General features: G+C 41.9%; 1 protein-coding gene across 1 annotated transcript in view; it reads left to right on the top strand.

The window, feature by feature from the left end:
• The window catches only part of LOC130281633 (ATP-dependent translocase ABCB1-like), a 62,993-nt gene extending 60,269 nt beyond the window's left edge, over window positions 1-2,724 (top strand). The window contains exons 28-29 of the mRNA XM_056529063.1: window positions 711-857; window positions 2,124-2,724. Coding sequence (XP_056385038.1) covers window positions 711-857; window positions 2,124-2,321 — 345 coding nt within the window. The 3' untranslated portion in view covers window positions 2,322-2,724. The remainder of the gene's footprint in view (window positions 1-710; window positions 858-2,123) is intronic.
• Window positions 2,725-15,376: the final 12,652 nt, after the last annotated feature.

Below are 15,376 nucleotides of genomic sequence, written 5' to 3'. Positions count from 1 at the left end.
AATGATGATGTCACGTCCCGGGAGCTGTACATGATGGGAGAATATCCCCATAGGAACTGCACAGCCCCCGAGACGTGAGTCATCAGAGAGCAGTTAGACAGAAAACAACAACTCAACTTCAGAAGCTAATAACTATTGGAAGGATTAAGATTTTTTAATAGAAGTAATTTACAAATCTGTTTAACTTTCTGGAGCCAGTTGATTTATAAAAAAAAAGTTTTGGCCTGAAATACCCCTTTAATATTATTTCATAAGACACCATGCAAAATGATTACATTATTTAGGAGTACAGTATAGCAGCAAAGTTTAGGTATACAGTATGGCGGCATGGTTTATGTCTACAGTATTTTTTAGGGGATTTTATTTTAAATATTCATATCCCCCCCCCCCACACACACACACAAATGGCTTATGTCATATACAGTGCAAAACACAAAACCAATACTTGTAGCACTTACAAAATGACAAGCCAATTTTTCTTAGTAAGTTTTTTTTGTAACTTACTAAGGAAAATATTTCTGCTCTTATTTTTAAACAAGGACTCCTTAATATTCATTCACCCACACACCAACTTATCAGCTATGCAAAGCCAAATGTAAAATGACAGCATGGTGCTTATAGAGCAAATTGAAGTAAAATAATTAAGCAAATAAAAAGTATGATGTTAATCTACATAGGTAAATATAGCGACTGTGTTCTTATTTTCACAGAAATATAAGACACGGGTGGGAGATAAAGGAGCCCAGCTCTCAGGAGGACAGAAGCAGAGAATCGCCATTGCTCGGGCATTAATCCGCAAACCAAAAGTTCTGCTCTTGGATGAAGCAACATCTGCGCTTGACACAGAGAGTGAAAAGGTAAATTTACTAGTCACAAACAACAGACTGACATAAGCACAATTTTAATTTGATTGTGTATATTAGATTGATAGCAGCAACTTATATCCAATATCATACTTTTGTGTCTTGTCACTTGATGTCATTTGTTTCTTAGCATATTCATAAAGTACTTCATTTTGATATTTTCGCTTAGCTGAATAAGTATTTTTTTTTTTTTGGGGGGGGGGGGGGGTTTGCAGTCTTCTGGCTCAGACAGAATTTCTGGCGCAATGCGAAAGAATCTGCCACACAACCTGACAAAAACATGTCAGGTTTAAAATTGTAAATCAAGGCCATTATTTTTAAAATCAGTGTCCCCGAAAAAACCTTTTAAGGACCTGTTCACATTAATGCTATGGCTTCTGCAAAAATACAATGCCAAATCCGTATTAGGACAGTGCCAAAAAGGCAACCACCAGATATCATTGTCTTATAATGGAGTTTTTTGAGAAAAGCAGCCTCTAATTCTATTGCTATCAAACGGGACAAAAGCGGTAATAGAGGCAGATCTAAAAAATACAGCGAACAACAGTGTTTTTCCTGACAGGGTGCCTCCAGTTGTGGCAAAAATACAACTCCCAGCATGCCCAGACAGCCTTTGGCTGGGAGTTGTAGCTATGGAACCGCTGGAGGCACCCTAGTTGGGAAACACAGGCCTAAAAGGTAGTTGCCACTTTTCCAACCTAGTGGGAGTTGGGCTCACTGTACCACCTGCCTTCCCCAAAATTAAAATTCATACCATCTTATGTAGCTGGCATTACAGTTATTCCATAACCCAGTCAAATAATTGTTGATTGTTGGACAATTTACAACAGAATCCAACATTTGTGATGTGTGTTAAAATGTGACATTTTTGTTCAGTTTAAAAGCCCTCCATCTGGATAACCACAGCCATATTTTAGATTTAAAGGGGATATCCAGGAATAGAAAAACAGAGCTTATTTCTTTCAAAAACAGTTCCACTATGTCCCCAGGTTGTGTGTGGTATTACAACTTGGCTCCATTCACTTCAATGGAACTGAGCTGCAGAACCACACCCAACCTGGAGACAGACAAGGAGCAGTTTTTGTATAGAATTAACTCAGCTAAACTCTACTGCTATGATATGTCATCATTATGACTAAGTATGACGGTTTTGTATGTTTTTTTGTCTGGATAGATTTATCTGAAGCGTCTTTTATGCTCCTGTGGCAAAACAGCAGATATGACACTATTAATCTCTACTTTTCAACTTTTTGCATGCAGATTGTCCAGAAGGCTTTGGATGATGCCAGACAAGGAAGGACATGTGTAGTTATCGCACATAGGCTCACAACAGTACAAAATGCGGACATCATAGCAGTAATTCAAAATGGACAGGTCATTGAGCAAGGAACTCATCCTCAGCTTCTGGCAAAACAAGGCGCCTATTATGCGCTAGTAAATTCTCAAGTCACTGACTGATTTAGAGTTTTTACTTTGAGAAAATATTTAAGATCTGGTTCTGAAATTGAACCCCTGCACAAACTATGTGGTCTTCAGAACTACAGAGCAAAGAGCACATTGACATCTGATGTTCAGCTACCACTGGACGAGTGTCGGGACCGGACTCGCAACATTACACCATGACTGGTTCAGTCAGAAAGGCACTTTTACTTTCTTGAATGTATGATGTGATCATACAGCGTATGTCATTGTGATGGGTTTCCACCTATGCTGGGAAATATTTTTACTTTTTGGTAAAATACCCCAAAAATAATGTTCCTGAACACTTACTTATATTTTTTTTAACCTTACCAATAAAAGGGATAACCTGTTGGAAAATGTTATATCTACAATATTTAATATATATTTATAAAAAAATAAATAAAAAAAATTGAGGACATTTTTATTTTTTGCTTTACCTATTTCTATATGTATGTTTATATTGAAATATGCATGACTCTATAAATGTGCACTTTTATTTTTTGATCTTTTGTTTTGAATAAACTGTTAGAGAAAAAGTGGTTTGGATCATCTCTTCCAACTATAGTATCGATCATTCCAAAAACAAAGGAAATACAGTTAAACCAAGTCTATTTTACAAGGGGTACCAATTGAAAAATTAATCATTCAAGCCAATACCCAATTTGTTTAGCAATTTGTGCTGTCATTTGAAGCCTCATGCACATACATGCCTTGAATTTCATACCGAGGTCCAATAAGTTTTTCTTTTTCTCACTTCTAGAATTTATTAGAAACCAAAATTCTGGCAGTGCCATATCTGACACCCAAACTTATGTACGAGCCCTTGTAAAGTCTTCACTCCTCTGGACTATTTGTATTTGCCTTATCTTTTACACCTATAATAAATTAACAACTGGGCCATAATTATCCACTTATAATGCATAAATACCTACATATCTAGCTCATAGCTCAGTAACAACACTTTACAAATTTACAGCAAATCAATAGGACTACATGGATACCTTACTCATTGCACATTATGATGACACAGGTAGGATTTAATATCAATGAAAAAGTGTGTATGTGCATATAATAATATGGCAGGTCAGCCAGTTATAAAGCATACCCAGCCAGTTATAAAGTACCCAACAGTGGTCATTAGCTAAAAGCTTAAAAGGGTACTCCAGTGGAAATTTGTTTTTTTAATCAACTGGTGCCAGAAAGTTAAACAGATTTGTAAATTACTTCTATTAAAAAATCTTAATCCTTTTAGTACTTAATAGCTGCTGAATACTACAGAGGAGATGATTTTCATTTTGGAACACAGTGGTCTCTGCTAACATCACGAGCACAGTGCTCTCTGCTGACATCTCTGTCCATTTTAGGAACTGCCCAGAGCAGCTTATGTTTGCTATGGGGATTTTCTCCTACTCCGGACAGTTCCTAAAATGGTGATGTCAGCAGAGAGCACTGTGCTTGTGATTCAAAAAGAAAATAATTTCCTCTGTAGTATTCAGCAGCTAATAAGTACTGAAAGGATTAATTATTTTTTAATCCTATTTTTAGTAGAAGTAATTTACAAATCTGTTTAACTTTCTGCCACCAGTTAAAAAAAAAAAAAGTTTTGTACCGGAGTACCCCTTTAAATGTACCCCCAAATAATAACTTTTGTATAGTATATACAAATAACTTTAGTAAACATGAAACAATGGCAAACTGCAAATGCATACAATCAAATTACAATGTTGCCTACAATAAATTGATGATGGACCCTGCACCCTAACACACATTTTGCTTGTTTTGCTTCCTCAGGGGTCATGGCTAGATGTACTAAGAAACAAATAGCCAAAAAGAGTTACAATTAAAAAGATGAAGATAAATTCACACAAGCATATTATAACTTTATTTTGCTTGTGTAAATTTATCTTTTTAATCGTAACTCTCATTGGCTATTTGTTTTTCAACATGTGGATGTGGGAAGGTACCGTGGGAGGCTCTGATGGGATCCAAATGGGGCTAATTCTAACTCTCTCTATTGCATAGGGGGGTTGGGATCTTGCGTCATATGATGAATCTGCCATAGCTTCAATTATATAGGAAAAAGTAATGCATATAAGATGTGACGTGCAGACTGCTGACAGGTGGGGGGTGGGGCAGTTTGATAGGTATATAGACAACATAATGCGTATTGCCAGCAAGAGACGGCATATCTATAAAACCACTGTATACCTATATAACTGTACAATAAAAGTGTACAGTGATTAGTGCTCCCCTAGTGGTGAATTTATGTCACTTTAGTTGTACCAGTCATCAATTTATGGCAAATATAAATATACAACATGCATAAAAATGTTCTGTATTGTATCTATAGCCATAATGAAAAATGTTTTATATATACATAATTAGTGATCCGTCCGTCGTCATCCTTGTTAGACAATAAACACTACCAATTCTTGTAATATACACTATAATATTGTATCACATTACTTGTTTTTGTAACAGTTGAATTTCTGAGGATTGTAAACCGTGATTAAACAAAACCTTTGTATATAGTGTACCTGTACATACATAGGATTAAAGATTTTTGTTGCATAAAGGTTTTCTAATACTGATGCCTTTTGTCACCTATATTTATTATTTAAAAAAAAATACCTTTTTCCATTAGCTCACAGTGTTAGAAATCCTCTCTTGTGGTGGGAGGTGACTGTGCACTTGCTCATGCAGCCTTGTCCATGAGATATCTCTTGTCCATGACTCATGGACAAGCCTGATGCTGCTGCAGGATTGGTAAGTTTCCCAGTAGGTATAGGGAGCCCTAGTGGTAGGATTTTCAGGAGCCATTTTCTTTTTTAAATATTCCAAAAAATGTAAGCAACTATATTACAAAAGATCATCATTTTTCTGAGCCATGGCAGAGGTTGTATGAATTTGCGTTTTTTCTTTAACGTTTGCTTTTAGAACATTTTTGTGCCTGTTTAAAAAAGACACATTTAATAAATCTAGTCCACTGCAAAGTCAAGAATGAAGTGCTGCATTTCACAGTCACTTTTGACAAAGTTGTCTATTTTGAAATTGCGCAAAATTTTGGCGCAAAAACTAACTGCGCAAATTTTTGGCACAAAATTTCAGCCAATAAAGTGTCAGAAAGGCGATAATAAATCTGCCCATATATCACTGAGAAATCAACCTCTACCTAAAACTTAAAGGGGTTATCCACCATAAGGTGATTTAAGTACATACCTGCCAGGCTTTTTTGTGAACTGGGCATTTCCTGTTGGAATTTGGTCTCTTAAACTACACATCCCGGGGGCGTGGCCTGGCAGCCGAGGCGTATGGTGGTGTTCTGAGAGAGCTCCGTGACTGAACCCGCCAAAGCGACGAATACACCGCAGTACATCACCCGAAAATCACCCTCACTGTCGCCTAAACCCGTACTGAGATTCCGGGGAGACGAAGGAAGTCACCGAAAGCAGGCGCACTAGCAAAGTTCCAGTTTATCCCTCGGACTGCTGTGAGCCAAGATGGCGCCGGCAGCACAGCTGTAGTGCAGACAGCGCGCTCCCCTCCTGCCCGGGAGCAGGGAGCGATCCTATCTCTGCTACCACCCAGGAGATCAACTTCGGACCCAGCCCTGCACATCTCTGCCGCAAAGATTCAATCACCGCACCTGAGGGATGGCCGATCACCGCGGGGAGTGCAGAGACCGGAGCAGAAAGGAACTCCTCATCCCTCCCGGCATCTCCAGCAAGGAGCACATCCATTTCCTGCACTCCGGAGCCAGCGAGGTCTGTACCTTATCGATCCACATCACACAAGGAGGTGAGCTCTTGGGACACTTCCCCTGCAGGGAACTTGGAGCAGTAGGACCCCCTTGCAACGGTCCAGGTCACCAATCAGGCTCTAACTGACACCACATTAAGGGACATGTTACTATTGCTCCGTACCTCCTTTTTACAAGATATACACAAAATGGTTAACCCCTTGCAGACCTCAGTTCAAGAGATGGGAGACAGAGTGGATCACATTGAACATAAATTTGGGGAGTTTGCTACTTCCCATAACACCCTCATTGATTTCAGAGAGGAAATGGAGGATGAGGTGACTGCTCTCAAACTCAAACTTGCAGACCTGGAAGACCGTAGTCGCCGCAACAATGTTAAATTTCGTGGCATCCCTGAGACTGTGGCCCCTGCGGATATACCTGAGTATGTCAGATCCTTGCTTAGCACTACTCTGCCTGACTGTCCTCCTCAGGAACTCATAATAGATAGGCCCACAGGGTCCCACGACCAAAACACATGGAAGTTTCTGTCCCTCGAGATGTGCTTGCACGCATTCATTTCTTCCACGTTAAAGAAAAAGTGATGAAATATGCTCACCGCAATGAAGGCATGCCAGCTCCGTATCATAAGATTGCAGTGTATGCGGACTTGTCGGCGGCCACTCTGCAGGCACGCAGATCCCTGCTTCCCATCACCTCAGCCCTCAGGGCCTCCAAAATTCTTTACCGCTGGGGATTTCCAGTACGTTTACTAATCAAACATGAAGGATCTATGCACACTGTGCGGACCCTGGCAGAGGGTGAAGATCTATTGAAATCCTGGAATATTAACCTGATCTATCCGTCTCGGCCTCCCAAGGAAGCACGTTCCAGAACGGTTGAAGGGGACTGGTCCACTATTTGAACTGCATGGTGATGTCTTAATATTTTGGTTGGGGCGCGGGCGACAAAGTCGTGTCCAAAGTGCCCGGTTTCGGCAGAGACTCTAAACCCCACTGGATACTGGATGGCTACTGCTTAGGCAGTCCATCCTACATGCAGTCCTGTCTGTTAATGTTTGTGGTTATATGTTGTTCTGTTTATGTATGTCCTTTTCGCAGTGATACATTTCTTCTCTATGGTCTAAATGCAGTACTCCTCTGTAATTTGGCGGGCGCACGCTGGCTTGGAGGTGCGCCCCGCCGCTCTGATATCCATGACAATCTACTACTATTTATGTTAATGCTTTATTTAGATATATGTCTATAACAATTGCTAGTATGAATGTGAACGACATGAACGCTCCTAACAAAAGAGCGTATTTATGGAAGGAAGCTATTAATCTGAAGTGTGATGTCTTATGTGTGCAGGAAACTCACCGGTTAGCTAAGGATACTTTTCGCATCCATCATCCTGCCTTTTCTCATGTTTTCCACTCCAATTTCAGCTCCAAGTCCAGGGGAGTACTGATAGCAGTCAAGAACACGGTTGCGTTCTCTCTAAAGGAGGTGGTGACGGACCGGATGGGGAGGTATGTCATCCTTCACAGCACCATTAATGCTCAACGTTTTTCTATTATCTCCCTCTATGCTCCAAACAGTGGACAGATAGCTTTTCTGAAACGACTGGTGAGGCTCCGTTGGTCATTTGCCTTCTCGGTCCTGGCTACAATGGGGTTTTCGGGAAATATTTTGTCTGCGCTCACGTCCCTGTACTCTAGCCCTACAGCGAGAGTACTAGTTAATGGATGCCTGTCGACCCTTTCTCCATTTCCAATGGCTCCCGGCAGGGGTGCCCCCTTTCTCCACTAATATATATCCTGTCTATGGAGCCCCTGGCGAAGGCCATCAGAAAGGATCCCCGGGTGAAAGGAGTGACCATAGGACGCGCTGTTCACACAATCTCGTTATAAGCAGACGACATCATCCTGTCCCTCACAGACCCCTCCACATCAATTCCGGCGGTATTAGACATTATAGCACAATATGGGTCATTGTCGTATTATCTGCTTAACAATTCCAAAACTCTGGTTCTCCCCATAAACCTTTCCCCCCAACTCCTCTCCTCTCTCAAACCTGCCTTTCCCTTCGATTGGCGTCTTACGAGCCTCCAATACCTGGGCATACATTTAGCTTATCCCACCAAATTAATGTACACAGAAAACTATGAACACCTTCTATCAACTATCAAAACTGATGTGGAAAACTACACAAAATCAGAGATATCATGGACTGGGAGAGTGGCTACCTTTAAAATGTTTCTCCTCCCTAAATTTCTCTACCTTTTCTGCACTTTGCCTATGCCTCTTTCTTCCTCTTTCTTTACTAAAGCACATAGGATCCTTTCATCTTTCATTTGGGCGGGAAGGAGACCCTGGCTGGCCTCTACCATACTCCCTGGATCCAAATTGATGGGGGGTTTGGGTTACCCCAACCTTCATCATTATTATATTTCAACACTGGTATCTCCTATCAAGCTTTGGTGGTGCAGTCGAAGGGAGATCCCTTGGTTGGATATCGAATCCACAAGTGTCACTCCACTTTCCCTAAGGGATGTGTTATATGCCCCTTTCTGGTCAGTCACGCCTCCTACTTTAACTAACCCAATAGTGAAGGCATCATTTAATGCATGGTCATACTTTATCTCCCATATGGACAACCCCATTAGCATGAGTGTCGGTGACCTACCTCTTTCCTTCATACAGGCCCAGGTTCCAGACCTGGATCTGTCCTCTTGGACAGTACGAGGTATTACTAATGTTAGAAACATGCTAGATAGTGGTTCCCTACTGCCCTTCCTCGAACTAAAAGCGAACTACAACCTTCCTAATAAAGACTTCTACAAGTTCCTGCAAATTAGACATTTCCTGCAGCATCTCACCCCGGCCTCAGGGATCTTGGATGGTGCGGCCTTGAGACTCATAGCCACTCCACAAAGGGGGCTTAAAATATTTTATAAGGCCCTTATGGCGCCCCAGAGTATCACCAAACCTGATTCCTTTCGCCTTTGGGAGAAAAATTTACAGGTTACATTTTCTTTATCCACATGGGAGACAGCTTTCAAACACCTTCACGCAGCCTTGCTTTGTTCCTCCCACATAGAATCAGCCACAAAAACGATCCTAAGGTGGTACTACACACCGGATAGACTAGCTATGATTTATCCAGGGTCATCTAGAAATTGCTGGAGGTATTGTGGCGGACAGGGCACGTTGTATCATATTTTATGGGAATGTCCTTTTATTAACCCTTTTTGGTCTGAATTTCCACTCTTCTGAAGTCAGTCTTGGGTAGCAACATACCATGGGCGCCTCAATCAGCCCTTCTGTTCCTAGACCTATCCTCTCTAGGCAAGGCTACACGTGACCTATATTGTATAATGTGTATTCTTGCTTAAATAGCGATAGCGAGTCACTGGAAAACTAGTATTGTGCCATCAGTGGAATCTGTCATAGCCAACATAAATACTACATATTCATATGAGAAAATAATAGCACTAGGTTCTAACACCTACACTACATTTCAAACGGGGTGGACTTGTTGGATAGCGTCCTCACACTGCATAGATATAGAACGCGATTGTAGAATGCCTTCTGATTGCATTGTCTTTTCCCTGTGGTCTCAGGCTCTTCATTCATAATACCGCATGACTTCTTTGCTACAGTTTTAAAGCTTTGCATACACCCTGGAGTACTCGTAAATTTTTTAGTATATTTCCTATAGATTTATACATGGTTAGACCGAACCCTACCTGTGGAGAGGTGGAAAGCATACCTTCACTGTGAATTCTGGTTTCTATATGTTGTTCCTGTACCTTGAACAAACTATGTATCTAATGTACGTGTTTTGGTACATCGCTTGTTGCGGATGTCTTGTTATTTTGTTCTGTAAACTGAAAATTTTCTAATAAATATTATTTACGGAAAAAAAAGAAAAACTACACATCCCATAGTTCCATGCTTGTAAGTGTGAACTTACATTCCTCCCTCCCACACATCAGCCACCACATCCATTGCAGCACAAATGAGCTTCATCCATTCAAAATACCAGTGTGTTTTCTAACCAGGGGGCCTACAGCTGTTGCAAAATAATCTCTCTCCCACCCAGCGGTCGCTCGCCCCATAGAATCAGGACTGGCTCCCTTTGCACAACTGACTAGTGAGGTCATGTCTCGATGCACTGCAACCTAGGAAATCCCGAAATATAAGTAATTTTTATGCTGTTAAAAATAATTATTGGGGTGAAAATCACATAAGAATTGCAGGACCACCGTCAAACACAGGTACAGACACAATATTATGAACTACACTAACTTTACAGCCCCTGGAATACCCCTTTAACATTTATTGAATATATATAAAAAGATAACACACAAATAAATTAATGGAAACCAGTCTCAACCATTTAAGGATGGTCAAAATGCAGACAGACAAATCACCACTAATAGCTACACGATGAGTGGTACATATCTACCTTTATACCTGTATTGGTATTCTTACCATTACCTGCTTGTTTTCCCAATACTGGATTACCCACAAGCACACTTTCTCTCATAGAACAAAAACAAGAGACGAGAAGACGGCACTCATCATGCAGGGAAGTCTTTATTTTCTTAGAGCGGCATATCTGTGTAGACAGGCGGGGAAGATACAGAGGAGGAGGGGTAACCGGGACACAGTGTTTCGTGCGCCTGCGCGCACTTCCTCACGCCAGAACTACGTCCTAGCGCGTCATCACCCAATATGTAGGGCTGACGGGGTGGGTTGCTAGAAAACCTGGAATGCAACTGAGGTCACGTGACTATCATGTGACCTTCAGAGTAACACATGATAATAACAACAAATACAGGTGAGTGAACAAATCCAATACTAAAACTAAACAGTTAAAAACTATCTCAGTCATAAATATGGTAACAAATAAAGTGCTCATAAAAAAGCGGTATATTAATTACGGTCATTAAGTCCCAAATTGTTAAGGGCATCTAGTTTAGCGATCCAGAGTGCCTCATGTTGTAGCAGTTTATGTGCTCGATCACCTCCAAATTTAAGTGGGGGTACTCTCTCCAACCCACAGAATTGGAGATTACGGCAATTGCCCACGTGTGCCTCGTTCATGTGGGAGATGAGCCTGGGGGCACCAGATCCGGTTCGGAAAGAGCGGACATGCTCCCAAACCGGACCTGGAGCTGCCTAATGTTCTTCCCCACATAGAACCTGCCACACGGGCAAACCAAAGCATATACTATGTATGGCATCCTACAGGTAATGAGGTTTTTTTACAAAATGTGCAACGCCCCCTATCTGGATATGTTTCCCCGTGATCATGTGTGTACAGTGGGGGCAAGAACCACAAGGATGATTGCCAGTAGGTGAGCATTTTGTAAGCCAATCAGATCCTGTGCTACGAGGAACTAATTCTTGGTGTGCTTTCTTAAGTTTTTTGCCAAGGGTGACGTTCTTTCTGAATGTAATTAATGGGGGAAGTTTAATCACATCTTGTAGATCAAAGTCCGACTCCAACAGGAACCAGTTGCGTCTAATAGCGCTAATAACATTCTGGTTCATGTAGGAGTTGGCCAGAGAAAAGGTGAAATGTTTGGCAGCTTCTTTAGGAGGAGATTTACTTGTCAATAGCGTGGACCTGTCAGTACTTCTAGCTCTATCCAGGCCGGTGTTAATAACACCTTCTGGACATTGGCTTTGTAAAAGGTGATTTTTTTAAATCTTTTTCTCTCATATACATGCCATATTTTTTCCTCTCATATACATGCCATATTTATCACCTATATAGGATATCCCATTATGCAAAGGTTTTATAGGAAATTGGTAATGACAAGGTTCCAGATGGGGTTGCCTGGGTAGGGACTCTAGGAAATGTTCTGAGTAGGATAAGGTAAGCCAAAAGGGTGCATTATGGTAAGTGGGTATCTTCAAATAATAGAATACTTTGTAATTGCACCATTTATCATTTGGAAAGGAACATAGCAAGTAGCTTAGCTGTACCCAGGGCCGACGTTAGTGCAGGGCAACCTGGGCAGTTGCCCAGGGCCCCCATCCAAAATGGGGCCCCCTGAACATATTTACATCCATACTCACAATACTGTATTTTTCCGCTATTTGCACAAAATCGCTATAAAATCGCAGCGTTTTTACCATGATTTTGCGAAAATCGCAGCAAAATACATTCAGGGCTGGATGTGTCATTTTCTAGGCACTGGCAGGGCTGATTACAACCCTGTATGGCAGCAGCTATGGGACCCATGGCCGCACTTACATCCCTATGCTCTATGGCCACAGGCTGGTTTGGACCTGCAGGAGCGCGTTGATGACATCACAGGTCCGACACAGGCAGCAGGATGCAATCTCTTATTTGAACCCTCTGTGTCAGATCTCAGAGGTCACCAGCGTGTTCCCCCCTGTCTCATAGACTGCAGGTCTAAGCCAGCCTGTGCAGTCTGTGGGGAGACACGAAGAAGAGAGGAGTGCTGAGGAGAGCCTGCAGAGCAAGAGGGGGATGATAACTCTTCTCCCTCTGCTCTTTACAAGTTACCCAGTGTTATCATCCTGTCAGCTAACACAGGCACCGCTGAGGAGGAAGGAAGTGTGAGGACTGCCCTACACCGACAAGCCGGACTGCAGGCAGGGACAGTGATGGATGTAAGTACTTGTCACTGTCTGCTTGTGATTAAATGTAAGAACATTGTCCTTATGGAGAGGGGAGAACACACTGATTGCCCTTCTAGTACTACTACTCCCAGCAGCCTGCTGCATCAGGCTGAGTCTATTAGTCCAACATGAGCTACAGTAAAGCAGAGGCTTATGTTAATGTTCATGTTTTAGTGGAGAGACACAGCAGTCGGCACTCCAACCCCCATTCAGCAGCTCAAATGCAACCGGACAGCTCAGAAAAACCGCAGAAGAACTTCCACTCAGGGAAACACCAGCCACCTTATACTGCACCGTCTAGGGTGCGAGAGCCCACAAGTAGAAAACAAGCAGTATGCATCCAATGGAAAAGAAAGAATGGACCGAGATTACCTTGCGCGTTGGTTTTAATTATCCTCTGCTTGTAACAGGGTTTTTCTGAGATCACCACCTTCTTTTTTCAATACCCTGAAACACCAGGTTCTTGCAATCCCCTCCGTGCGCTTCATTCATATGTTCTATGAATCTTGGGGAACCTTTGTTGGAGCGCACGGAGTAGATATGCTCATGGAATCTGGTGTGAACAGGTATTTTAGTGCTGCCTATATAGAACCTACCGCAACTGCAGGTGATCACATAGACTATCCAAGGTGTTCTGCAAGTGATTAGATTTTTAACTGTCACGTCTACTCCTCCTACTCTGATGAATTTCCCTGGCTTGAAATATGGGCACCACGAACAGGAGCCACACCGGTGGTTACCTGTGGGGCCCATTCTTTCAAGCCATTCTGTTCCACACTTGTTTTCAGACTGGAATTTACTTCTAGTTACCTCATACTTTAAGTTTTTACATCTCCGAAACGTGACCATAGGACAGTGAGGTAGAATTTTGCTTAGGTCTGCATCTTTTTTCACTAAAAACCAATTCTTCTGAATAATTTGACTAATTCGATTGGCCATAGGACTAAATTTAAAAGAAAAAGAGAAATGTTCACTGTTAGTGTCTGGGGGAGACTGTTTTCTTCTATTTCCCTTAAACAGGGACGCTCTCTCTCTGGAGAGAGCTCTCTCCATAGCCTCATCCAAAGCTGCCCGGGGATACCCTCTTGCAAGCAATCTCTCCTTCAATTCGCCAGCTTGTGTTTTGAAATCCTCTATAGTGCTATTGATACGCCGTAGCCTCAAAAACTGCCCATATGGAACTGTCTTTTTAACATGGAAAGGATGGTAGCTGGAGAAGTGAAGGAGAGAATTGCAAGCAGAGGGCTTCCGATAACTAACTGTAGTCACTTGTCCATTATTGATCTTAACCAGAACGTCCATGAATTCTAGTTGGGCACTGTCAACCTTATATGTGAACTTGAGATTTATATCATTCACTTCATTTGAGTGCCTTACAAAATCCTCAAAGTCCGTTGCGGTGCAATCCCAGGCCATGAACACATCTTCCACAAACCTGAGATAGCACCGGACGAACCTGAGGAAAGGTTTTTTTTTCTGAAAAAATTAATTTACTCTCAAACAATGCCACATATAGGTTGGCAAAGGTACATGCAATGGGGGTGCCCATGGCCATGCCCCCGTTTGCATGTACCATTGTCCATCGAACTGAAACGAGTTGTTATTTAGAAGAAAGGGGGGACTTACATATCTTGTAAGCAATTAAGAAATTGATTTGTATCTTTCACCAATGCAGGGACTTCCTGCAGAAGGGGTCGCAGCAGCCAATTCAGTTGGAAAGTGGCTCTGTGACCAACCCTACCCCCGAGACTATGGGTCTACCCAGGGGTGAGGTGAGGGTCTTATGTACCTTCGGCAGGAAGTAACAGCGCGGAAAACTGGGGAATTGTGGTATAAGTTTTTCGGCCTTATTTTTTGAAATGGTACCTTTTTCAACGAAATGTCTCAGGAGAGTCTGTAGTTTTGTCTTGACAGTGCCCAACTAGAATTCTTGGACATTCTGGTTAAGATCAATAATGGACAAGTGACTACAGTTAGTTATCAGAAGCCCTCTGCTTGCAATTCTCTCCTTCACTTCTCCAGCTACCATCCTTTCCATGTTAAAAAGACAGTTCCATATGGTCAGTTTTTGAGGCTACAGCATATCAATAGCACTATAGAGGATTTCAAAACACAAGCTGGCGAATTGAAGGAGAAATTGCTTGCAAGAGGGTATCCCCGGGCAGCTTTGGATGAGACTATGGAGAGAGCTCTCTCAAGAGAGAGAGCGTCCCTGTTTTAGGGAAATAGAAGAAAACAGTCCCCCCCAGACACTAATAGTGAACATTTCTCTTTTTCTTTTAAATTTAGTCCTATGGCCTATCGAATTAGTCAAATTATTCAGAAGAATTGGTTTTAAAAAAAAAAAAGATGCAGACCTAAGTCAAATTCTACCTCAACGTCCTATGGTCACCTTTCGGAGATGTAAAAACTTAAAGTATGAGGTAACTAGAAGTAAATTCCAGTCTGAAAACAAGTGTGGAACAGAATGGCTTGAAAGAATGGGCCCCACAGGTAACCATCGGTGTGGCTCCTGTTCGTGGTGCCCATATTTCAAGCCAGGGAAATTCATCAGAGTAGGAGGAGTAGAAGCGACAGTTAAAAATCTAATCACTTGCAGAACTCCTTGGATCACTCCTTGGATCTATGTGATCACCTGCAGTTGCGGTA

This window comes from Hyla sarda, chromosome 7 (genome assembly GCF_029499605.1).
Source record: "Hyla sarda isolate aHylSar1 chromosome 7, aHylSar1.hap1, whole genome shotgun sequence".
Taxonomy (NCBI): domain Eukaryota; kingdom Metazoa; phylum Chordata; class Amphibia; order Anura; family Hylidae; genus Hyla; species Hyla sarda.
Note: the sequence above shows the minus strand (reverse complement) of the source record. Positions and strands in the feature narration are given on the sequence as shown.